Source organism: Microtus ochrogaster, chromosome 22, assembly GCF_000317375.1.
Source record: "Microtus ochrogaster isolate Prairie Vole_2 chromosome 22, MicOch1.0, whole genome shotgun sequence".
In the NCBI taxonomy this organism is placed as follows: Eukaryota; Metazoa; Chordata; class Mammalia; order Rodentia; family Cricetidae; genus Microtus; species Microtus ochrogaster.
This window is the reverse complement of record NC_022023.1, coordinates 669,411-695,828: the sequence shown is the minus strand read 5'-3', so window position 1 is coordinate 695,828 and position 26,418 is coordinate 669,411. Positions and strand designations below refer to the sequence as shown.

The window sequence follows — 26,418 nt, the reverse complement described above, 5'->3', positions numbered from 1 at the left end:
CTCCTACACCCTGGTTAAGAAATATAGAAAGCTGCTGTCATGACAAAGAAGAGAACGTCTGGTCCAAAGTTGTCACAAGGGAGGGGTAAATAAGACCTTGAGGGTGGGTGAGCTCCCAGAGGTCTGTGCGGCAGCCGGGTACGCTGCCCGTCCTCTATCTGCACTCCCCAGAGAAAGTCTGCATCCCGGCTCCTTCCTTCAGCATCCTCGTGCCCCCATCTGTCTTGTCAGAGACCAATGCCGGGACATCTCCAGGCTGCCTTCAATTATGAGGCAATAAATATGAGATGTGCTGCGCGGTGAGCGGCTGCTTGGGCCGCCAGCCCCGCCTCCACCCTCAGAAGCCTCCGCGCTGAGAAGATTGGATTTTGTTTCGTTCATTTTTTATTTCTAGTCTGTGTCGGGTGGGAAGACACAGTGGATAATTTGATCCTCTTCCCACTTACCAGTGCGGCACCAAGATGGAATGTGTGATACCCTCAGGCTGCCCTCACCCCGAGGAGCTTCTCCACCTTCACGCACCAACCCTGCGTGTGTGTAGCTGTTGTGCAAGGGTCCAGTTCAGGTAACCTGAGGCCCAGCTTTGACCTTGCTGCTGACCCACTTCAAGATGCTAGACCAACACCCTGACCCGGAAGGTGGGGGCCCCATAAAACAAAAGACCTGCGCCAGCCCTCTTGGTGCCGCAGTTTACACCGTGTTTGGGCGCAGACATTGATACTGGATGTGGAGGGTTTAGATTTGCCAGGTAGAACACAGGGATGAGGAAGAGTGAACAGCAAGGCAGCTACAGAGAGATCGGCTCGCCTACACAGCCAGTGGGAGAACCCCACGTAAATGTTCTTGGAGAGCCGAAAGTATGGCTGGATATGGGGCCAACAGAAGGGGGCGGGGGTAGATTTTTAAGCAAATCATATCCCACCAGCTCTGCATTATAGAACCGTCTCTCTGACTACCTGGAAAGCTAGTTTGGCAGGAGGACCAGAGGGGGGGTAGAAACTCCAATGAGGCAGCTGATGTGATGGAGACAGAGAGAGAGAGAGAGAGAGAGAGAGAGAGAGAGAGAGAGAGAGGACTTACAGGGGCTGGAGAGATGGCTTAACTATTAGAAGTGTGTAATGTTCCTGCAAAGACCTGAGTTCTGTTCCCAGGACCCAAGTCACAACTGCCTGTAAATCTACCTCCAGGTGAAACTGACGCCCTCCTCTGGCCTCTGTGGGCATCTGCATTTCACATGCAAACACACACACACACACACACACACACACAGAGTTAAAAGTATTAAAAAAAAAAACCAAGTCTTTAAAAAAAAGAAATACTATTATTATTATCAACCTAATGAATGATGTCATCAAATGCTCACTGGAATGAGGACAGTACTAGATATTAATATCAGTTTCTAACTCAACAATTCTTCAAGTAGATTACTACCCCCCGTTTGGTAAAGAAGGAAACCAAGATCTGCCCAACGTTACACAGTAAGTAATAGAAGGAAGACATCAGCAAACCCATCTCACCCTAATGCCCACACCTGTCCAGCTCAGGCGTTTCCACTGGACTCTGCTTCCCGGAAAGAAAAGCAATGTTTTAGTAACCGGAGAATGTGCACACCCCACCTGGTTTTTGTGACTGTTTGGGTGTGGAAAGCAAAAGGCAGAGGAGGGAAGGATGGTAGGCAGGCTGCTGAGAGTGTGGAGTGGTGGGTGGTGGATGGACAGAGAGCGTAGGAAAATCAGAAAGCTCGGTGAAGACACCTAGTATGATCTTGGCCATAGGAACATAAGACCGTTGGAAATTGTTGGTCAATGACAGTGGCAGATGTACGAGCAGATGAGATCACTAGAGGAAGCAAATACAATGGATGGAAGATCAAGGCTGGGACCTTGGAGCTCTCCAACCCTCAGAGGATGAAGACGATGGTCTAAAGACTCGGAGGGGAGCTATATGAAGTCAGCCAATGAGGAACGGAGTTGAGTGGCCAGGTGGGTGAAAGCAAAAGTCTGTGGGGACCAGCAAGCAGGGTGAGGCAGGCACTCAGTGTCCCTTTGATCTTGTCAGAGTGGTCTTCGTGCTCATAGTGTCACCCAAGAGTTGGGAGGGTCTCTAACACCCTCCTCATGGACTTTGAATTATCTCTGTGCACTAGACATGGGGAATCTCTGGCCCAGCTGTTGTCAGTGACTCCTCTCCGACCCTTTCCACAAACTCTGGATGGTCTGAGATTAGGAGGTCAAGAGCCAAGCCAGGTGTGATGACACACACCTTTCATCCCAGTGCTCGGGGCAAGCAGATCTCTGTACATTTGAAGCTATTCTGGTTTGCCAACCAAAACTACATAGTGAGACCCTGTCTCAAAAAAAAAAAAAAAATCAGTAAGAGAAGAGAAAAAATAAGAAATGTGTGAAGATTGCTAGAAAGATATAACAAATAAACCAAAGAGAAAAGGAGTCTTGTTTTGATGCTATTTAAAAATAACTGTATTTAACGAGAACAAAGTCACAACCACCCTTGCTGAAATGTTATCCAAGCAGAGAGTTAGCACTGTGCAGTACCAAGTGAAACGGGAGGGTGCTGTCCGTTGTCCTGACAGACGTTTTTGGTTACTGTCCTTATCCAGGAATGACATTGTGGCTGTGTAACCCTCAGGTGTATGTGAGCAGAAAAGTAAAACTCCAGCTGGACAGAGAAGGCTCCAGGGAGGGTCACAGTCATCACCAGTTGGGTTAAATCATGACTCACAGTTTCTCTTTGCCACTGTTCCTCTGGATGAAAGAGCCCGTAAAACCACTGAGGCTGTGCTATTCTGCAGTCATAAAAAAAGCCCATTCCATGCTTGATTGACAACATTTTTAGGCCATTGAAAGGAATCATTTTCCTTGTGAAGACTCAGGGACCCAAACTCCATAAGCTTAGGGAAATTGAGATGATGGGGACATGGAAAATGAAGGTCAGTTTAAAGAGCAGGAAGAAAGTATAGACAGAGGGAAATCTCAAGAAATTGAGCTACCATGGTGAGGAAAGAGAGTGGATTTAGTGACTATAGAGTAACATGTGACTGAGGTCCCGTGAGATGAGAAATCTGTAATCAGATCTGTAGCCAAATGCTAAGCAGCAGATAGAGAAAAAAACAGTACCTGGAGGGAGAAGGCAGAAGTGTGCTTGGGCCTTGAGGTGGGGAAGGCGCTCCTGCCTGATCGTTGTACTATGTCACAGAGGTAAGGCACTCAGGGTCAGCAACCAGGCAGTCTGGCTGCGAATTGGCCCCTCCAGGGCATCTGACTTTGATCAAGTTACTTAATGTAAGGTAAGGGTTTGCCAAATAGAGACGTCCACTCTGTAGAGCTGTTAAGATGATGGAGCTGGGCAATGCCTGGTGCACAGAAAGGGCTTGATGAAGCTGGTGTCCCTGGTCAGTCAGTTAGCGATTAATTTACCTTACACAGCTGGAGGGAAGGGGAGACGTGGCGCAGCCTGCAGCTCCCACCCTCGGCTTTGGTCTGGAGCCAAGGATTTTGAGTCAGACCTGACTTCATGCCACAGTATGCTACATTTCCATTTGTCTATCTGGGGAAAGCTTCCTGTCAAGAGCCGGCTACAGGGCTGAGATTCAGCTGAGTCAGTAGAGTGTTTTCCTAGCGTGTATAAAGCCATAGGCCTGAACCCCAGAACTCAGGAGGTGGAGGCAGAAAGGTCAGAAGTTCAAAATCATCCTTGGCTACATTGTGAGTTCAAGGCCATTCTAGGCTACATAAAACTCTGTCTCAATGAAATAAAATAAAATAAAATAAAAGACGGGCTGTATAGAGTTCATGTTGCATGTGGTAGAGCAACAGGGCCAGATGCTTGGTCCCCCAGAACTTAGTCCATACTCCATCACATAGCTGGGCCATGCCCAACTCCATTTGTCTAGAAGACCTCAGGTGATTTTCTGTTCTTCGCAATTCAAGAAAACCTGTGCTCATTTTTCAGAGGAGAAAACAAAGGTTTAGGAGGGAAAATCGCTTGTAAAAAGCCACTCAGCAAGCTGGCTAAGTGGCAGAGGCAGACCTGGGATCCAAAAGACCCCTCTTCTGCTCCCTTAGCTCTGCCTCATCTCCATATCCCCAGCTCATTCGGTCCCCATTGCAGCTGAGGGTCCCTCCAGGTGGGAGCAGATTCAGCGCCAGACAGAGGCCCTAGCCTCGAGAGGAGATTCATAGTCTCAAGATTGATTTGTTACCCCCGGTTTCCTCCTTTAGGGCTTTTTGCTGGACCTTCTGGTCTACGTGTCCCCTGGCTTTCCTCACCTTTCAGGGAGACTTGGCTTTCTTACAGACGGCACCCACAGTAGCTGAGCATCAGCTAGGGATCTAAGGACTCAGGGCTCACAGGCATAGCTTCCAGATCTAAATGGGATCATATAATTTCCTTGGAGCCTCACTACCTCCTGGCTAGGTCTGCATATGATCTTCAGGGTGTATCTGGGGAAGCTGAGGCTTGAAGCATGAGACCTAGGGTCTCAAAGGCATTAGGTTCCAATCGAGGATTTCTCCTCTGGCCACAGGCCCTTCCTCCTGACACCTCCTGCTACTGCATCTTCCCAGTCAGAAGACGAGCTCCCTCCAGCTCTCCTGTGCGGTACCATAGCAGAGTCTGCCATCTCCTTCTTGGGATCCCCACTGAAAGGGGGAGGGTCCCCTACGTCTCTGGGGCCTGACCACTTGCTCTTTCCAGGGTGGAGGCCTCTCCACAGCTGGGTGAACTCCAGGCCACTCCCCACTCCACCCACCCGTCTCCCTGAAAACGAAGCTCGAGCCTGCAGGCCCAGCTGCAATGGCTTTCATCATCCAATTACCGGAGCTGCTGGCACAATAAATCTTGCTCACACAAGCGCAGGCAAAGCTGCAGCTATTTTCATGGCCATTACCGTGCATAGGACATTGGGACTCAGGTCATTTGCTTTTCTGACATGGAGTCCCTGTCCCCCAACCCTCCTCCTCCTTCCCAGCCTTCTGGCAGGTCTCACTGGCAGCCACCCCGCTCCTTCTTGTCACTAGCTTCCTCCCATTTCCCCCAGCACCAGCTCCCCCTTTCCCGAGGCTGTGGGCCAAGATCAGAATTCTCGGTGTGACCTTGGCCAAGTCACTTCACCTTTCTGGGCTTCAATTTCGTGTGAAATAAAAATGGTGTTGGTGACTTGACAGGGGTCTGTGAATAACTCACCCAAGCATGATACACTCCTCACCGGCAGTAACAAGGGTCCTTGCCAGCATTCTTTATTATTTTTTAAAAGTTATTCATTCATCATAATGTATGTTAGGAAAAAGTTAATAACAAGTCTGCGAGTTTCACTGCCAGGAGACCATGAAATCAGATGTTTACATAAAGTATGTTAAGGGAAATATTAAAAATAATCCACAGATTTAGCTAATATGGAAGCAGCGTGTGAATGAGAGAAGGGTGAGAAGCCCTGAAATAACAGCCACACGGTGCTTGCTTCATAAACATCTGTTCTGTTCTCCACCCTGTCCCAGTTCCAGTGGAGGGGAATCTGGACCCTCCAGAGGCACAGGGTGTGGGAGCACCGCAGGGCCTTTACTAGGCAGACCCCCTGCTTGGTACCGGCAACAAGGGGCTCTGATCGCAGTGTCTCCCTCAGGGAACCCCGATCCTTTCTCTTTGACATAAACTCTGTCATAGTCAAGCAAAGCCGTTGTCATGACATCTACCCAGTAGGATTTCCCTTGAGGTCTCAGACTTCTGGATTTGCAGCGAAGGGCACCAGCTAGGGACAGGAGGCCCTAAGCCCACCTCTGTGAGGAGAGGCTTGAAGGAGAGAACACACACACACACACACACTCGGCTTGATGGAAAATGATGTCCGTGGAGGCCTTGTGTGGAGGGCTGTGTGTATGCCGCGGGGGAGGGCTGGAAGTACTCCCCTGATCTTTGCGCAGGCTGGCTGTGCCTGCCAGAATGGGGAAACCTCACCTCTTCCCATGAAGAAAGTTGGCTGAACCAGAGAGTTTTCAGGCCCATCCCAGGGCTGTCACTGGACAGTAGAGAGACTGGGACCGTGTTCTATTAGATACGTCTACAGGCAGGCATCCACTGAAGGGGTCATGATCAGCCATCAGAAGGGAACTAGCTAAGGAATTCCAGGAAGAGGGCAGAGGGCTCCCTCCGGATTCATCCGCCTGTAGGCAGGAATGGAGGAAGATCACAGCAGTTTCCACAGCTCCCATAACAGAATTCATAGGCTACAATGTGCAGCCTGACAGCCACAGATGAGGTAGGACAGACTGCCTATAAAAGGCTGAGTCTTGGGTATCTGGCAGAGGAGGAGGAAAACCCAGCTGCCTGCCTCTAAATGCATTGACGATGGATGGATGAAGAAGTGGAAACCGTGCGGGGAAACCAGTCTACCAACTCCCAGCTAACCCTAGGTCAACAAAACCAACTATCTTAGACGAAACCAGAGGCAGATTCCGTGTGTGCGTGCGTGCGTGTGGTGTGTGTTCGCGCATGCGCGTGCGCTGTTTTCACCCTGGAGACGATAAAGCTAACAAATGATGCCTCAGGACAACTCTGAAAGAGCAAGGACTGCTGTTCTGTCACCAATGATAGACAGCATGCTTCAAAATTGGGATTGCTGCAGAATTCAGGGAGTTAGGGAAAGATTGCCACCTTATGGTTAACATTGGTAGTGCCTCGGACAAAATTATGCCGGGGCGAGGGTGCCGGGTGTCTTACAGATGCTTCAGATGGCGGACTTTCAACTTGCCAGTTCAAAATAGTCGTGGCAATAACGTGTTCTAATTTCTGGAAACAAAATAATAACTAGTCTCTTTTGGCAAGAGACCAATGTTCAGTCCAGGTCAATGTGACTATTGAAGACTAGGGGATAGGACTACCACTGACCGGCAACTGCCTACCCTCCCATCATTCTCACACAGTCAAATGCATCCAATAAGCCCCATGGTGGACATAACCTGGTCTCTGGCCCCTGCTGCTGGGGAGCTCAGCCTAGAAAAGAACCCAAATACAGCAATAGACCGTTACACACGGTGGTCATGCTATGTGACCAGGGACCTGAGAGGCAAGAAGGGGTGCCTATCCTGACCCAGGAATGGGGCAGGGATCCCAGTAGATGGGACATCTACTCAGTTAGATCCTGGGAGGAAAGAGGGGAAGAGGCAGTTCCAGCAGAAAGAGCCACAGAGAGGCAGAAGCACAGGCCTATTTGGGAACATCTGCCTACAGATATAGAACTATCGGGAGAGGTGGGGTAGACACTGGTCCCTGATCGCCAAAACAAAGCCTTTGTGCTGTGCCTGTGAGGGCACATTAGGTAAAGGTGATGCAAGCCTGCTGGCCCGAGCTTGAGCCTAGAAAGGTCATGGGAGAGGAAGGAGAGGCTCATTCTTCTTCCTTTCCTCTGACCTCTGCACAGGGGCTGTGGTGCACACACCCACACATATGCATCACGTAAACGATAGCAAATAAATAAAAATGTGAAAAAAAAACCTGTCCCATTGGCTGGCACAAAGAATGGATTGGAAAGATCACAGCAGTGCGGGGGTGGGGAGTGTGGAGATTGATGGGGCCGTCCTGCTAAGACACATGAAGCCCACAGCCTTCACCTCCGGCTTTCTCCTTGGCCCAAGTTAGATCTCCTCAGTGGGTCACTACAATTCTCTCAGACACAAAAAAGAGGCCTCTTGTGGCCTCATGCTCATGGACAGACCCAAAGACACCTATCCCTGCCAGAGACAAGAGTCGGACCCGAACAGCAAGTGAAGAATAAGCTCATCATGTCTCTCTAACCTGAATGCCATGCCCCCTTCCCGAGGAGGAAGGGCGGGTCTAGAGTTCAATACATTGCTCACGTTCTAAAAACCAAAGGAGAGTGGAGACACAGGGAAGAGAGAAAAACAAGAACTATAATTCAGACTTAAGAACCTTTCCTTCGAGAGATGGAGAGATAGCCTGGTTGGTAAAGTGCTTGCCCAACAATCACAAAGACCTGAAGACCAAAGTTCAATTCCCCAGAATGCTTAAACAGGGAGTGAGCAGAACTGCGTGTGCCTGTGATCTCAGAGCTGGGGAGACAGATGTGGGCGGATCCCTGGAGCTCACTGTCCAGTCAATCTAGACAATCAGCAAACTCCAGGTTCAGGGAAAAATTATATCCAAAAAATAAGGTGAAGAGCTATTGGGAAAGACACCCAATAGCGTGTGTGTGTGTGTGTGTGTTTGTGTTTGCAGGCCAAACAAGGTATGAGGAGCAAGCCAGTAAGCTGCACCCCTCCATGGCCTCTGCATCAGCTCCTGCCTCCAGGTTCCTGCCCTGTTTGAGTTCCTGTCCTGACTCCCTTCAATTGTGAATTACATATGGAAATGTAAGCCAAATAAACCATTTCCTCCCCAGGCTACTTTGGTCTTGGTGTTTCATCACAGCAATAGAAACCCTAAGACAGCAGTAGTTCTCCCGAGCAAAGCCAGCCACCTGAGCTGAATCTTGAGCCATCTATCCCCAGCTGGCAGGATTGACCTCAGCTCTCTCAACAGTAACATCCACGCCTGCAGCCTGGATCCCCATCAAAACCCATTGAGATCAGCGATGTCTGTGAGGCCTGCCTCGAACCTGGGTCTGGGTTAGTTCAAGACCAGTGCCCTCCCACTGGAGATTCCTAAAGCGCTGGGATGCTCCTCTGCCTTGAGAGTATTGATGGACCCCTACCCACAATGTCCTTCTCCAGAGATGTAAGGACAGTGCAGTATCCTCCAAAGGAGAATCTTCACAGGATAGATGGAAGGCTGTGAACACACAGGCTCTGGCTTTCAGAGTCTCTCTGATTCCTACTTCCACACCAGCATCTGGAAGCCTTGCTGATCAATCACAGGTCCCCGGTTAAATGTGCTCACATTCCTTAATACTAACAACATAGCAGATGCAAGACTAGAGGGCTGGGCTTCTGGAACCACTCTTATCTCGGTTAACTGCCTATTGCTGTGATGAGAGACCCTAACAAAGTAGCTTTAGAAGAACATTTATTTGGGACTTACAGTTTCAGAGGGTAGGGGTAAGTCCATGACCATCGTGTCCAGGAGCATGGCAGTAGCTGAGAGCTTACGTGTTGATCCAGAAATAAGAGGCAGATAGATCTAACTGGGAATGGCACAGGCTTTGCCCAGGAAATGTCCCCAGTGACAAACCTCCTACAAAGCCGCATCATCCAATCCTTCTCCAACAGTTCCACCAACTGGGGACCAAGCATCAAACATCTGCAGCTATGAGGGTCATTCTCACTCCAACCACCACAGCCTCCAAACCACAACAGAGCACGGCATGGACCTGGAATGGCAAAGTCGTCCCTCAGCTCCGGTTTGGGGTCTGGCTAGTGGCACCTCTCTGAGGTTCACTTTACTTCATCTACCAGATATCCTCTTTGGGGTCACTTCGATGCTATGAAGTCCCAAGTCAAGGAGGGTAGAGAAGAGCCGGGATGGCTCACCTTATCTAAGATCCACCTTTGGATCCACAATTTTGTGGGCTCTGATTAAATGATTAAATGATTAAAACTGGAGGCCATTCATTAATTCACTCATTCACTCATTCAACAAATATTCATCAGTTCCATGCTATACAAGAGGAACAGAAGGAAAACTAAGAGACTTAATCCCCTTCCCTCAAAGTCCATACCTGTCTATAAACCAACTCCAGGCCTTCATTTTCAACAAAGTTTTCTAACCAGGCATACAGTATAGGAGGAAGAGCAATTTCTCAATGACTTGTCCCCAAAGAATCCAAGTCTGGGGTCCCTAACAGAAGGGATTTACCCCAGACCTAAATTCCGTTCTCCAGAGGAAGGCATGATGGGGATGACGGGTTGGAAATTGTTTTTAAATAACTCTCCAGAGATGACCTGTGTGTGCTCCGAGGCTGGAAAGCGTCACTTAGACTCTCCCTTCATTCAGCCTCCTGTGGTTTCATTACAGCACCCTGGACTGAAGAGTTTGTGCAATACAGCAATTTGTGGGTCACGGGTCTTGAGACTGAGAAGTAAGAGATCCAGGTGACAGCAGTTTGGGTGTCGGGACTTTGTAAGGGCCTGAGGAGGCTTGTTTTCTGTAGTCTCTGCAGGCTGAAGCAATAATGCAGTGTGTGTGTGTGTGTGTGTGTGTGTGTGTGTGTGTGTTCAGAATAACATGAGCAGAACCACCCAAATTGCATACAGAGGCTCAGACGTAGCTACTATACACAGCTCCAGAGACTGACCCAGTCATGAAGAAAGGCAGAGGTAGCATTGCACAAAGCAAGATTTCACTCCGAGTTTTGGCTCTGAGAGCTGCCTGGTGCCTCCAGGCTTCGTGGCTGGCACGGCGTCAGCCTTCACTGCCATCCACGTCTATGCTTCTCCCTTGAGGGAATCCATCTTCTCACTTCTGATTCTCTTTCCGGTTGCTGATAACAAAACCCATCTTTAGGGTCTTGGAAAGCAGGTTCTCGGGAGGTTGGGAAACAATTCTACCATCCTGGGATCCCGAGAGTAAACACTTTGCTGGGAGGAACTGCAATACAAGTGTGGCTTGCTCTGCTGCGGAGATTGCAGCAGTCTCTCCCAGGCGCTGACCGCATTCCACCTCGAAGCGCCTTCCTCCGGGGGCCTGTCTTCTTCCCTTCTTCATCACCGCCTTGTCTGCCTTCAGCCACCAAATGCTGCCCATGCTGAGGGCGGTGGAGACCAAGGGCAGGATAAAGGCGCCCTCCGCACTTCTCTCCACACCGCTAAGCCCTCTGAGGACTCCCTGGCTATCTGATCTACCCCGTGGCCCTCTTGCTGCCTTGAGGTGGTGAGTTAAGCATGTGCCCAGGCTGTTGGGTTTTTGTGCCCCACTTTGTTAGAACAATGGCTAATAATCGAATTAACCATACTTCAAATACTACCTACAGCGCTTGGAACTTTCAAAGGATCAGGATCAAATTTGCTATTCGTTGTTTAATGAGTCTTAATAAACTAGTAGATGAGTTAAATAAATTGAACCACCAAGGCTTGTAGGTTTGAGTATTCCCCTCAAGCCCACAGGCAAAACGTGGAGCATCCTAACAGAAATGCAAACATAAAATAGGTCAGATTTCTTGCCTTAAATGATTATGTAAACAATTATTATGAAACTGTTGAAGAGGTAAGTTAGTATTCTCTGGATGATACTTTTGTCCTTGGGAGAGTTTCAATATTATGAAAATTGCTAGGCTTACTTGAAGCCTTTCCAAAAGTGAATTCCAGAAAGCACACACAGTCACTGAGAGAATGTTAGGAGTCAGGCTGGAACCGTTGGTCAAGCCCAGCAGTGTCACAAGCATCCCTGGCCATTTCCTTCCCACTGGCTAAACAACAGTGTATAACCAGCTGGTGGTGGCGCACGCCTTTAATCCCAGCACTCGGGAGGCAGAGGCAGGTGGATCTCTGTGAGCTCTGGGACAGCCTGGTCTACAAAGCAAGATCCAGGACAGCCAGGACTGCTACACAGAGAAACCCTGTCTAGAAAAACCAAAAACCAAAAAAAGAATGATAATACAGAAGAGTTTTAAAGTTAAAAGTTCTCATGAAAAAAATTACCTCAGATTTACTTTTTGAAAAAATGTGGAATATGAACTATTAATAGATATTAAGATGATAATCATTTCATTTCCTTAGCAACAAAGATCACTAATTACTGGAACAAAGACCTTTAAGCATCTTTATCGGTTCTAAGTCAGTGGTTCTCAACCTCCCCAATGCTGACACCCTTTAATACAGTGACCAATCACAAAATTATTTTCATTGCTACTTCATAGCTGTAATTTTGCTGCCATTAAATTCTGTGTTTCTGATGGTCTTGGGAAACCTCTGTGAAAGGGTCATGTGACCCCACGGGGTCCTAACCCACAGTCTGAGAGCCACTGTTCTAAGTGATGGTGATGCTTATGGTACATTGCTCTACAAAGTGTTTTGTCTGCTGCTGGCATCACAGAGCCAACGAGACACACTTGAAGCTTGAGCTTAACATCTCCCTTGGAATCCTGGAGGAGTGACAGACATGGGAAGTCCAATCATGGACAAAAGGGAAATATCAGGGAAATGAGAACCCCACACACCACAGCTTCGCTTTAGGCTTGGGAAATCTCACAAGACAAGACCAGGCTCGACCTAGATAAAAGCCCAGCTCCAGGAAGCACTGTAATGGACCTGGCGTGCACACGGCATTCATTTCAGTGACGGCTCAGCTGTGTTTGAACGTGGGGGGACCTGGAGAGGGGTGGTCAAGGATCTCTGACTCATCCATTCGTTCAGCCTATCTTTCTTGCTGTCTACCATCTCAGACCTTTTGCTGGGGACAGAGGACAGACAGGGATTAGACAGCTCTTACTTTCAGGGAATTCAGAATGTGACAGGAAAACTATATTATAGACAAGTTATTATGATTCCGGGTTAAAAAGGAAAAAGGGTTCCTCCGCCCCTCCTAGCAGACATAGGGTTCCTCTGCCCCTCCTAGCAGACATCTAGAGGACACAACAGATAGTGTCACCTGGCAGCCCATGGAAGGACCAACGGGAGGCTCAGAATGTGACTTCAGCTGTTCAGAGGGATAACATGGCCCGATAGGGCCAGATGGAGACCATTAACCCTTCAGCCTCAGGTTGACCTCTGTGGGTTCTAGGGTTCACTGTGAAGCTCTGTGACATCCTCAGGCACTTTGAGGAGAGACTCATGACCGAGAGATGCAGGTCCTAATGCAGCACCAAACAGCATGAACCTGAGGTGACTATGAAGGAACATGGGCCAGGAGGTTGGGTGGATGGGAGGCCTATTCTCTGGAACTCCAGTGGTGGTTTACTGTGCTGTACAGATCCATTCTAGAGACCTCAGGAGCAGACTGGAATGCTACAAAAGATCAGAGCCTGTGTGGGCTTCTCTTCACACCTAGACCACGGGCCTCCTTTCTGCTTTATTTCCCTTGGCAGTGTGACTACCCACCCTGTCTTTTCTACTCTTTCAACCTAAAGACAGCTGAAGTGGCTTCAGCAATTGTTACCACAGCATGAGATACATCCCAGGGCCCTGAAGACTTTGGGTGACTAGCAGGGCTGGAGGGCCCACAGTTGTTTTTGTTGCTTAGCTGAACCACGAACAAGCTAAGACTGCTAAATGGTTCGGGTTGGACCTTCTCCACAGGTCTCTCTCCCCTCCTGCCAGCTTCAGGACAACAGCTTCAACATGATTCTCCCACAGCACTGCCCACTACACCACCCCACAAGATGGGACCTCACACCCGCCTCTCTTCCTGAAGGTGCAGGGTCTTCCATCTTCTGTTCCTGCTCTTCCCAGTTGCTGTCACCCACTCTATCTCTCTTTAGTCTTCATCTCAGACTTCCTGAGTCCCTGATCCTCTTTTCTTACGTTTTCTGAAAAGATCACAATGGGCCTTTTCCCGGTTAAAGGATTTACAGCTAGTCACTAAGTAGATACAAGCCCAAAGCAAGGGGTCAGGAAGGGTAACGAGAGAAGTGACATTCACATGGGCAGGCAACCAAGCCCCTTCCTTGACTCCCTTCTTGGACATTTCCACATAAATCCCAAAGCTGTTTTTCATCCTTTAGCCCTAGCCACGGAGTTCAGCCACTGTGTCTACCCTAAGGCAGTACAGTGAGAACAAAGCTGGGTTCTACAGTGAGGTCCTACCTCTCAGGGGGGCTCTTCTCTTCCCACCCTCCTTCTTTCCCCAATTGCCAGGACTGTCATCTACCCCAGTCACCCTTAGGCCCTGGCTGCTCTTCCTTCCCACCTGGAGGGTGGGCTTCCCTGTCAGTGGGCTTCACATAAGACCGAAGGAAAGTCTGTATGCATTTGTTACTTTCAACCCACAAAGGTCTGCACACCAGGCTGCCCTGTAACCAAACAATGGAGAGCCAAAAGCTGTTTGAGCCAAGGAACACGAGAACTGTGTATGGGAGTTTTGTTCGCCTGTGTGTGTGTGTGTGTGTGTGTGTGTGTGGACCATGTGCATGAAGTGCCTGGAGGGGCCAGAGGGGATTAGATCCTCTGCAAATGGAGTTATAGATGGTTGTGAGCTGCCATGTGGGTGCTGGGAATGGAACCCGGGTCCTCTAGAACAGCAGCCAGTGCTCTTAACCACGGAGCCATCTTTCAGCCCTCCTCAAATTCATCTTTAATGGCATCAAAAGCAATCAGCACCATTATCAAGGGCAGCTGGCAGGGATTTCTCATTTCTCCCTGGGAAATGTTTTCTGGATGAGGAAGCGGGGGGAGGGGTTGACCATAGCAGCAATGCCGGGGAAAGCAGCCGACTTCATGGTTCTGCTATCTCAGTTCTTCCAGGATAGAGAACTTGAAGAGCTAGGGTATGATTAGGAGGATAAGGGCATTTTCCTTACTAAAAATAGAACGAGGCACATCTTCTAGTCAAAGCACCTATGGTCACCTCATACTCAAGTGAGCAGTGAGCCATTTGAGAAGATAAGTCTCTGGCTTCCATTCCCGATCAGACTCCAGGGTTTGCGGGACAAGAAGTAGCGCTCGGTCTCCCCTTTCAATGGGAGGACAAGAAGTCACAAACCGACCTTCTCATTTTACAATGGAGACCTGATGTCCAGAGAGTTCGGGGGGATACATCATCCACAGTCCTAAAGCAAGCCAGCAGCAGAACCCAAACAACATCGTGGTCTCCAAACTCCCAGTTCCATAGTCTTATTGCTGTGTATGATAAGGCACGGTTTTCTCTAGGCTCATTGGGAATGGAAAAGTGAAAAAAAAAATGGAAGCAGCAAAATATTAGTTTTTTAATTTCCTGTAGACATCAGAGACCTCTGTTATCCTGGCTGTAGCTGCCATTGCCTTCTGTGGAAAATTGGGTCCTCCCGCATCAGTCTAGATCAGTCCTGCTAGGGCTGTTACAGTCTTCACAGCTCAGGACCTCCTGATCTGAAAACCGACAGAAGGCAATCTGCTCACACTCATGCTTCTGCCCACACTCAAACAAACATGCAAATAAGCCCTGTTTTTCCACAACAGCCAGATCAGAGTAGCCACAGGGCCCACGGTGCAAGATCCAGGGGCGGGACCACGTGGTCCCCTCCAAGGGGTTCTGGTTGTAGTAGACACCCAGGTTAATTCTCCGTTTCTTGCTAGTTGGATGTGAGTACAAGAGCCACGTTCTTGATGGTGTTGCAGCGCCTTCCTCCCGCTCCAGAAAACTGTCCAGCAGAGGGCGCTTCTGAGTATCGGGCGCATCTTTACCACTTGGGTCTTGCAAGTGCAGCATCTTCAAGGGCTGGAAACTCACTACACTGCCTTGGCAGCCACGGCCGGGCTCATAGAGTTGTGGGTTCAGGGTTGCTTTCTGAAAGCAGTCACCATAATCAGTGCTAAAGGATTCTGCTCGGAATCTGTTTGGTGTCCGGGCATTGCAGTAAAGCACAAAGCTACCAGTCCTCCCAGCCACTTCCGCCACTTGGCACTCCGATGTCACCTGGGGCCCAATGAGATTGCCATGGTGCCAGGTGACTCCTAAGTCATCACTGTAGAACATCAGGGAATGGGCTTTGACCGAACACGGAAAGCAGAGGAACCGGCGTGAGAAATAGTAGGCATAAGCGGGGATGATCAACCTCCCGGACTGCAGCTGGATGCCGTGACCGGGGCCCACGGCGAACGTGGCCCAGTGCTTCACCTCTGAGCCAATGACCTCCTCGGTCAAGTCCTTCACTTCACCCCACGAGCACCCAGCGTCCTGACTGCAAATGAAGCAGAGACGGGCAGCATTCCTGCCTGACCTAATCTGCCGAAGCTCAGTGACATGGTCCCGCACACAGATGAAAAACAGGTACACACGGCCGGTATTCCGCTCCCACACAGGGCAGGGGTTCATGGTCCGATGCCCAGGTAATGTGGCTTCCATCAGTGGCTGCAGGGGTCCCCACTAATCAAGGGGAAGAAGAAGATAGTAGGAGTGGGTTACTAATAGGAAGACACAAGGCTCATTAAAAGCACCAGTTCTTTTTGCAAGCAATATATGACATTGAAATGGACAGGATCTTGAATGCCCAAATAATCTCAAAATTTGCAGCTATTACAAGGTGAAGTTACATCTGAAAAAAGATGATGTTAGATATTGTAAAAAAGGTGTGCTCTCTCAAGAATGTTCTTCTTTGCTGCATCTGGACTTCCAAATCAATCTCCAATACCCAACTCCAATGTCACCTCCCTTGGGGGCTTCCTTGAAACTCACTCTTCTAAGAAGTTACAGCAGCTATATGACAGTATGCATATTGTTGGTAACTGTCTCCCCTTTTAGACAATGGGCCTTTTGGATAATACCCAAATTATATGCATTTGTATCTCCAACACCAGCCAAAAAAGTTTACCAGGGTGGGTTGGGGGTGGTCCATGAAGGTGAAGGTGTTTGATCTCTGCCTGTCCTAGAGCAAATGAGACACCTAGAACTCTGGGCTCTGTCAGCCTCAGGGCTCGGCCTCTGCAAAGTCTGACCTGGTAAGCCACAGAGAAGCTCTGATGATGTACCGTACAAACAGGGGCTGGAAAGCCCTCACAGTACAAACTCCTCAGAAGGAAACGGGCAGCGATGTCACACAGGTGCAGGACAGGGGCTCAGCAGAGTCTCATCTTCACCGTGACAGAGAAGACACCCACTTAGTGTGCCCCTCAGGCTGTGAGAAGTAGAAACGCGGGCAGACTAGGAGATGAAGAGCTCAGGAAGGCTGAACTAATGGTGCTCCCTTCCCTGGGTGGGTCTATCAGGGCACAGAAACAAACGGCAGGCCATGCAGGGTCTGGACACACCACAGAGGCCTCGGTAGCTTGTGCCTGAGTTTGAAGTATGTTTCTACTGCTGGGTTACAGGTGCATGACTTAGAGTAAATGACAAACTCTTTGAGACCTGTTACCCCGTGTGCTAAACATGATTGACAACAGTGCCCAGGATAAAATTCAGTGGATCCTGGCACAAAATAGCTCAGTAAAAGCCATTGTTTTTTATTATTTTCCCCTCAGTTCCCCATACAGGTTTTTGCTGGCAAAGGTGGTGCAGGGGTGGGGTGGGGTGGGGGAACAGAGCTAGAAGTGCATTCAGCTCTGAGGAGAGATGAGTCCCAGGTCCTTATCCAAGAGGAGTCACTCACCTGTACAGAGGGGCCATCCATCACCCCTCGCCTGAGCACCAGGTAGAGGGCATCCACGTCTTTGCTTGTGGACCGCTTCTCTGCGAAGGCCAGGAAGGTGTGGCTGGGAGGGATGTAGAGCAGGGCTGGGATCCGGTAGGTGATCCCATGCTGGTCTTCCTGCTGGAACAGAGTGGAGCAGGACGGCATGCCTTCCATGACTTCTGCGAGGACAGCAAACAGTCCAAAGCTGAGGACACAGTGATGTGCTCAAAAGTCCACGTTCTCATACAAAGACAGCATCATGGCCTCAGCAGCCAAAGCAAACAAGATGTTCCCTCATTCAACACATCAGCTCTCCAGACACATTGATTTCTTGGCCTGGGGTTCTAGATAACTATAAACCAAACCCATTTGAGTAAGATCACGGTTAACAATTCTCAAGGCAAGTTCTCTCCCTCTCCTGAAGGCCAGGAGAAAGGACAACCTTCTGACTCATCTGTGTGAGGAGGTCTTACCCATAGTTTACTCTGTGAGGGGCGCACACAGCAGAGGGTGTAGATTCTCAAAGGATGCCTCTTGGTGTTGTGAGCTCACTTCCAGGTGCTGTAGCCCGGGTGGACCTGCAGCTTTGGCAGCGGGGACAAGTGTCTTAAAAACCACACTTTTATGTGTGACCAGCTAACTGTAGCTCAAGAGATAACTATTGTGGCTTTGGGTTCGCTCTTTTTTCCAGCCCTCTGGAGATTACGTTCTTGCAAACTCATTTACATGGGTCTTTGCGATATTCTATCTGCCACGTGCCAGGATAACAGGTCTGTGATAACAGAAAGTGGAAACCTCCAGAAACTCTTGGAAAGTGCCCAGAAGTCCCACTTCTCAGAGGCCACAGAAGGGACTAAAATAGGTTTAGGATTTAATTTCTTTCAAATCATGTCACCCAAAGCCCATTTTGGAAATAATTTGCATAAATAAAAATAAATAATAAACAGCAACCCATAAGAGTTAGGCCAATGAGTCTCTCTTTATTTATTCAACATTTCTGAGTGCCAAGACAGCAGTGTTGAGGAGCCACCTGCTTTTAAGCTGAGAACTGAGGGTGGGAAGACCATGTGCACACAGATAAACCCTGAAAGGTAAGTGCTATCTTAGAGGTAACACAAGAGCAAGTAGGAAAACAGAAAAGGCGCACCTGTGCGGACCGGACCGAGGCCCCAGAAAAGGTAATAACTGGCCAAACTGGCCAAACTAGTTAGCTACCTCCTCTGCCTGGGACACTCTTTCTCAGAGAGCCACAAGACTCCCTACCTCACCTCCCCCAGCTCTGCGCAGACAGCGGGCCAGCTGTCACCTGACAGCGCCCTTGCCACCTCAGCTCCCAGCTTGTTTCTCCACAGGACCCAGCGCTCTCTGAGGGCTCGTAGATTACACACATATACAAAGAATGCTACAAAATCAGAGGGCCATCGGGTCAGGTCCCAGTGCACGGGGGGGGGGGGGGGAGTCAGTCTGTGCTCAGCTCAGGCTGGACTCTGACCCGGGAAATACTCAGCATTCCTCTGAAACCTTGTAGAGTGGGTTTCTGCTTGCCAGTAAAAACCATTACTTTGTTATCTTCTCCTACAGCCCCCCAATCTCCTGAGAGGGCACCCAGTTGTCTATTAACTCAAACAAGCCGCCAGCAGATCAGAGGTCCTATAGTAGTTCCCGGCTGTTCCAGCCAACTTGCCCTCCTCCTGCCACAGCATAACTACTTATAACTGGCAAGGCTTTGCCACCATTTTTGCTATCTTCTCTGCTCCCTTAGCCCTGGAAATTGCCAGCCTCCTTCTCTCCCTTCCTCTTCTCTTTGCTCCTCTCTCTGTCCCTGAAAGTTAGTCATGGCTAGACTTCCCTAGATGTCTCTGACTCTTCTCTCTCTTATTTGTAATAAAAAACTTTCTCCCTAACCATGAAGTGGCCATCCCAGCGGTTTCTTCGCTGTACCCCTTGTTTACACATAGGGCTGTATCTTCTCATCTGGAGACAAGCATGGTTTGTGATCAGCACCGGACAAGAGTTTGCTGGATGCATGAGTGCATGGATAAATGAACTGGAATATAAAGAGTGTAGACGGGGCTAGCCAAGTGGTGGGGTAAGAAGCAGAGTGTGGGCAGCAAAGCCTGTAGGTAACAGGAAACAGCTGTGCAGGCTTTCAATAGGCTGGAGAGCAAAACCTATGAGCAAAGACAGGACTGAAGGGCCCAGCGGAGGCAAATCCCGGCAGGTTTTATCCCGGCAGGTTCTATCACCTTATCGTGGTATTGCTCCTACCAGGATCCACTGTAGAGTTTCTGGTGGGAATGGCATCATGAGTTTAGACCAGCCTCTCAGGCAGCTTTCTGGGTAATGAGCTACGGGGTAATGTTGTACTGTGTCAGGTCATCTACCGCGTTCGAGCCAAACAAGAGAAACTCCCAACCCCTCTGAATGACTCAATCAGTCACTAAATTGAGAGAACTGGAACTCACTATTGTGAGAGAAGAGGAGGGAGTGGCCTTGGAGTCAGAAGAGAAGCTGTTCTTCCTTTCAGTCTTGGGGCCGCAGCAGCATAAGCAGAAGACTATGTGGACCGTCTTGTCTGCATGGTGTGAGAGCATGCGTGTGCTCCCCATACAGGCTCTCTCCTTTATTCTACGTCCGTCTCTATCCTGAGTCACACTGCTGGCAAACTTAGGTTTGGCTTAGACCACCACAGGTTCTCAGGTATATATTTCACTTATCTATTGCTCTGGGATCTTCATCTATAAAATGAATTAAATTCTACATAAGAAGAATGAAAAATCCTTAAGTAGCTGTCACAAGGCCTATTGCACAATAGGATCACAATACATGGCAGTCGCTATATCATATTTTTCAGTTTTAAGTCTTTACATAGTTTGAAAAACAAAACAATGTCTCACTGTAAAACCCAGATTGGCCTTGAACCTGCTATCGTTGGGCCTCAGCCTCCTGAGTGTTAGGATTCCAGGTGTGTGCCACCGTGGCAAACAGGGCATATTATTTCCGAGTCCTGAAACTGATATCTGACTGTAGTCAGGCACTATATAAAATGTAATAATAGACTTTATGTGTGTGTGTGGGGGGGGGGGGTCCTGTAAGCATTGCAGCTTGATGAAAAGTTAAGTCAGGCCTTCAGGAGTCAAGAAAGTCACTATACCACAAAGTCACTATAAGCATAGGAGCCTACAGCCCTGCTACAGAGAAAGGTTTCCCCAGCGCAAGTGTAACAACTCTGCAACTGCAAGGGAGGGTTTCCCCAGTGAAGTTGTTACAGTTCTGCTTAGAACTCCAGCAAGTGTTAAACAGTGCTGCTCTGCTCTGGTGAAAGTCATTACAGCTAGGCTCCAGCAAAAGTGTCTCAGGACAAACCTCACCCAAGAGATGTATTGGGAAGGAAGCTTTCAGGAAGGTGGCTACCTTTGGTGAGAAACAGCAGCAAACTGAACAGGGCACAGACTTTATGTAGGTTTTGGGGGGTGAGGGTGGGAGGGTAGAGCTTTCAAGGGTGGCTAGGGATTGGTGGATTTTTGGGGTCTGATTCTGGGGCAATCTCAGGGATTGGTGGGATTCCTCAGCCTCACTCAGAGCAAGCTCAAGGATTAGTGTGATTTCAAGCTGTTGTCTTGGGGTCAAGTCAGGTGTTTTTCCTCGGCTCAAGTCTCAGGTCTAGTCAGGTGCAAGGTGTTTTTCTTTGATCCTTTCACCCTACAAATCCTACAAGATTATAAGTGTTGAAAAATTCCTATTGCCTAGAGACATCTTAGTCATTCACCGCTCTGGGACACTACTCACATCTGTGGTGATGCCAGTCATATAAAAACATAACACAATTGGGCACAGTTCACAAAACTTGAAACGACAATAAGCTACTTTGCTGGCTTGAACATTCGTTATATTACAACTTCTGTCATTATTAGAGCACATACCTAATTACCTAACAAGTCAGCAGGCAGCATCTTCCAGATAGCCCAGCCATGCCGTAGTCTACACTGTACAGATGTGCATAGACACCGATGATAATTCTCACGACAATAAAATCAGGTTAATAGTGGTGTTCCCCGTACAAAGGCACATCTTTAAGAACTTATTACTCTATCAATGGCAACGCCTCCTCTTAGCGCCTTGGCTGGTCTTGAACTTGTGATTGTCATGCCCCAGGCTCAAGAGTAAGACATTTGAGATCCTAGAGAAGCTAAATAAAAAGGTGAACCCAAAGAAAAACATATGCTTATCCTCCTGGATACTGGAAGTAGACAAGATCGCCGGGCAAAAGTTGGGAGCACGGGGGTGGGGGTTGGGAGGGAGGGGAGATGGGAAGAGAGAAGGGAGAAGGGGAGGACTGGGGAGAGCTTGGGGGAATGGGATGGTTGAGATGGAGGAAGGGCGGATACGGGAGCAGGGAAGAAGATATCTTAACTAAGGGAGCCATTTTACGGTTGGCAAGAGACTTGCCTCTAGAGCGGTTCCCAGGTGTCCAAGGGGATGTCCCCAGCTAGTTCCTTGGACAGCTGAGGAGAGGGTGCCTGAACTGGCCTTCTCCCATAGCCACACTGATGAATATCTTGCATATCACCATAGAACCTTCATCTGACGATGGATGGAGAGAGAGACGGAGACCCACACTGGCGCACTGGACTGAGCTCCCAAGGCCCAGATGAAGAGCAGAAGGAGGGAGAACGTGAGCAAGGAAGTCAGGACCGCGAGGTGGGTGTGCGTCCACCCACGGAGACGGTGTGACTGATCTAATGGGAGCTCACCAAGGCCAGCTGGACTGGGACTGAATGAACATGTGATCAAACCGGATTCTCTGAATGTGGCTGACAATGAGGGCGGACTGAGAAGCCAATGATAATGATTCTACTGCATGTATTGACTTTTTGGGAGCCTAGTCTGCTTGGATGCACACCTTCCTAGACCTGGATGGAGGGGGGAGGGCTTTGGACTTCCCACAGGGCAGGGCATCCTGACTTCTCTTAGGACTGGAGAGGGAGGGTGTGTGGGTGGAGTGGGAGGGAAATGGGGGGCTGGGAGGAGGCAGAAATTTTTAATAAATAAAAAAAAGTAAGGCACGTGACTGGCTCTCATTTGTTAAAGGTGAGTAATGCATACTTATGAGGGGCACTTGGGAGTGTTTTGTACACTTTAAGGCACTATACAAACAGATGTCTTTAATTATGAATGTTGACCTTTTCAGAATTCACTCTTGGTTCTGCCGTCACCACAATTAAATAGTCATTAATTTTCATTCATTATGAGTATGCTAATAATATTGATGACAGCGGTAACACAGTGGCCTGGCATTGACACCTAAACGGTTCTCCTAAACTGTGTGCTGAGAAGAATCACGTACAGTTCTGCTTTGGAATTGTTTGCTTTAGCAGAGAATTCTAAGTATTAATTGCAGTTCTATTATCTCGCTGTCCAACACAGTCCTCTCCGCTCTCTCTCTCAGAGAAAGAGGGTACAGGGTAGCAAGACTTCTGAAACCTTGATTGAGGAGAAAAACTTTGATGAGGCCACTCTGTTTGCAAAGCTAGTCTCAAAATTCCCAAGCCAGGACCTTTGTGCCCGACCACAACTTCCTCTGTTCTAAGAAGCCTTTTCCTAAGCTCGGTTCCCGCTTCGTTTCCACGATTCTAAACTACTGCTTAAGTTTGGCTGCGGATGGAAGATAACAAAAATAGAACGGCCCAGAACACTCTCCGGCTGTGAGGTCCCAGCTGATTCAGGCTGACGCAGGTCCCCACAGTCCCGGGCCACATTCGGGGTGACCCTCACCCCAGCTCACCGGCTCCAGCGTCTCTCCGGGCTCTCCGTGGAGTCTTGGAAGGGGGCCTGCAGCAGGGCTGGGGCGATGGAGGCAGGGAAGCGGCGGACGGAGACCGCGGAGGCTGAGACAGACACTGCTAAGCAGGAGCTGGCAGGAAAGAGAGAGACCGCGCGGGGGTGAAGCTACAAGCGACGCGCACGGGGAAGGTCCTGCAGCTACCGGGTGTCAATCTCCCCGGCCGGACCACGCCCCTCACCTCGCAGGGCCCGCCCTGCTTGCCTCTCAACGCTCTGTAGGTTGATTTGTGGAAGGTATCACCGCCTAAAACTTCCCTGGACAGTCTAATTGTCGAGCGAAGGTTCCGGGCCTCAGAGGGGACAAAAAAAAAAAAAAAGACAGAGGTGGAAGGGTGTGTGCACCCAAAGCACTGGACGCTCGCCTTGCAAAAATGTATTTATCAGGGCCTGGTGCACAGGGCTTGTGAACTCAGCTAGTCCGATAGAGACGAAAGCTGAAGGCCTGGACATTTCTGCAGTTTGGACTACAGAGCGAGTTTAAGGCCACCCTGAACAATTTATCAAGAAGTCCCTAACACACGATAAAAAAGTATTTACAGAGTTGTAACCAGCTAACGGTGGAGCACTTGCCTAGCACACACATCATCCTAGGTTCACGTTCCAGTTCTATAGACAATTTATTGTGTATTGCCTACACGCGTTTACATACAGTCATGTCCAAGGACTGTCCCATTCTTCCCCACCTCCCCAAAAGAAGAAAAAGACCCCTCTTGAGACACTGCAGCCTCTAAGAGGGGCAGTCAGGCATGGAGACAAAGAAAGCAAGCTACAGATGACTCAGCCTGGTCAATAAGGTTACCAGAAACAGAAGACCCAAAGGAAAATGAAAAGAAACAAAAACAAGATGTGGAACACACTGGCATCAAGATCCAGACAACGGTTACTTATACATATAGGACATTTAGCGTAGTGGTATTGTCCTGTGGTGAGGGACGCGGGTTTGGCTTATAATTCTTAATAAGACGTACTATAGAAACTTATACCTTATAAGTCTCCAAATGTGGATTAACTAGTAAGACATGAAGCTTCACAACAGGGCAGACTCGCAGGGACCTGAACACCACCTCTGCCTGTGATGACACCAAGGGTCAGGGTCCTGCCCACCAAGAAACATAGTGTCTGTTCCTTTTATTTCATTTGGTCATCTGAGGACTCTCTCTCCCACATCCATGCCCCCTATTATGGTGTTTCTTTCTTTGACATGACCTTGTTTGATTCTTCTGAGTAAAAGTCACATGGTGAGAAACAATCTAAAATCATTTTTGTTGGAACCAAGTAAAATAAAAGAATTTGGCAAAATCAAAAAGGAAAGTAGAATTCTAACTTGGAAAATGAAAACCAATTGACATATTGAATTTGAATCCATGAGGCAGGGGAAATGCAGTAAGTATAGAATTGGGGGAGGTGCCATGAGTTAAGAGTTGTAAGGGACTGGCTTTCCTTAGAACACAAAATTACAACATGACACAGTTTTTCTTCTTTTTTTTTTTTTAAAGGAAAACTATAATGAGATACTCACCTAACCACACTGAGCTAAAATAAAACTGTTTTCTCCTAAAAGAACCAGTACCTCACAGAAAAACAGCTGATTGCAGGGCTGGGGAGAAGAGGTACAGCATAATCATATCCTACCATGTCTAGACTTCCCTGAAAACAGGGCAGCCAGAGGACAGGGGTCACAGCAGAAGAGCTGACTTAAGGATTCTACAGGGGATGATAACAGCCAGGCAGACACCTGCCACAGCATTGCAGAAGCTGAGGGAAGGGGATCTCTGCGTGTTCTAAACCAGCTCAGTTTAAACATGAGTTCCAGGGTACTCAGAGCTAAATACTGACACCCTGTGTCAAAGGGAGAAAAAGAATAACAACTTACAAGGAGTAGACTAAATGTTTACAGTTCTGAGATCATGGTGCAGGAGAGATGGCCCAGTGACTCAGAGGACTCAGATCCAGGACCCAGCCCCCACATGACGGTTCACAACCATCCTTAGCTCTAGTTCCATAGGATTCAACACCCTCTTTGTTTTTGTGCTCATCTGTGAGCACAAGGCACGCACACGGTACACATACATACATGCTGGCAAAACATTTATACACATTAAATAAAGAAAAGCCTTTAAAATGTTAGGAGGCTGTATTGACATATGGAGAAAATGCCTGCTCATTTCAAGAGGTTGCTACGGCGAGAATCAGGTAAAAAGTAGACTAAAGCCTTTCCTACCTATACAAATCCTATTCCAAGGTAGGGCTGAATAACCTTCTTATAGTAACATAAAGGAATGATATACTTTTCTAATTTTGCAATAACTCAGTGGCTCCTAGAACCATATGGTGATCAGTGTAAAATTTTTGTGTTAGATGCATCAAGCCGAAAACATTTGAGCCCACTGTGTAGCATGGCAGACAGAGGCAACCAGGTGATTATGTGGCTCCTATATAAAGTCTTATTGCTAAACAACCAACCTGAGTGCTGGAGGTGTAGTTCAGTGGTAGAGTGCTCGCCTAGTCCTGGTTCAGTATCCAGCCACCCACCAGCACACGCACACACAAAGGAGGAGTAGAAAATGTGTTCAGTGATACCGTGACATGATTAGATGCTATCGGCCGAATTCACAAATGCAAAGTGGGGGTGGGGGAGGCAGACAAAACAATACATTCAAATGTTTTTATCAACTACAAGAAAACCTGCGAATCTCGGAATTGTGTTTGGATCCTAAATTGAAAGAATCAGTTCCATAAAGACTCTGAGGCAATATTACCAGTGACCGTTACGTGACATTCAGGATTTGCTTCTAGGAATAACAGCTTCGTAGTTGCTCTCAATCACCTGGACAATAAACACCAACCCCCCAGATCTTGGTTTCTGACAAATGGACCAGGTTCCTTGTAAAATAGTTGATCCCAGAGGTGGAGCTAGGAGCAACACAAGCTGAGCGGGGAACACCTTGTGATATGTGCGTACAAAGAGGTCACCGAGTAACGGGCATCTCCTTCACAGGAGCTCCTCAGTGGCCGGAGCTGGAATCCACATGGTTAGAAGATATTTGTAGTGAGACCGTAGCTTCTAGAACAGAATAAAACCAAGTCCATACTGACACGAATAGTTGTACAAACAAACTAGACAAAGGAGATAGTGTTTCCTGGGGGCAGAATTCTAGTTAATAAACACTTTGGAGGAATGAATACAAAATATACCACTCTCTCCCCTTTAAATGTTGGCAGAGGGATCCCTTTTGTCATAGCAAGATGTCATAGAAAGCATAATTTTATTTCTTTTTTTTAAATTTATTTATTTATTAAGGATTTCTGCCTCCTCCCTGCCACCGCCTCCCATTTCCCTCCCCCTCCCCCGATCAAGTCCCCCTCCC

General features: G+C 48.4%; 1 protein-coding gene across 1 annotated transcript; it reads right to left on the bottom strand.

Annotated features, from left to right (window-relative positions):
- Window positions 1–14,224: 14,224 nt before the first annotated feature.
- Neu3 (neuraminidase 3) lies at window positions 14,225–17,380 on the bottom strand. Its single transcript, XM_005357512.3, has 2 exons — window positions 17,183–17,380; window positions 14,225–15,963 (listed from the first exon to the last, which is right to left on the bottom strand). Exons 1-2 carry the CDS (start codon window positions 17,378–17,380, stop codon window positions 14,908–14,910), a joined length of 1,254 nt encoding a protein of 417 aa, XP_005357569.1. The 3' UTR covers window positions 14,225–14,907.
- Between the last annotated feature and the right edge of the window lie 9,038 nt (window positions 17,381–26,418).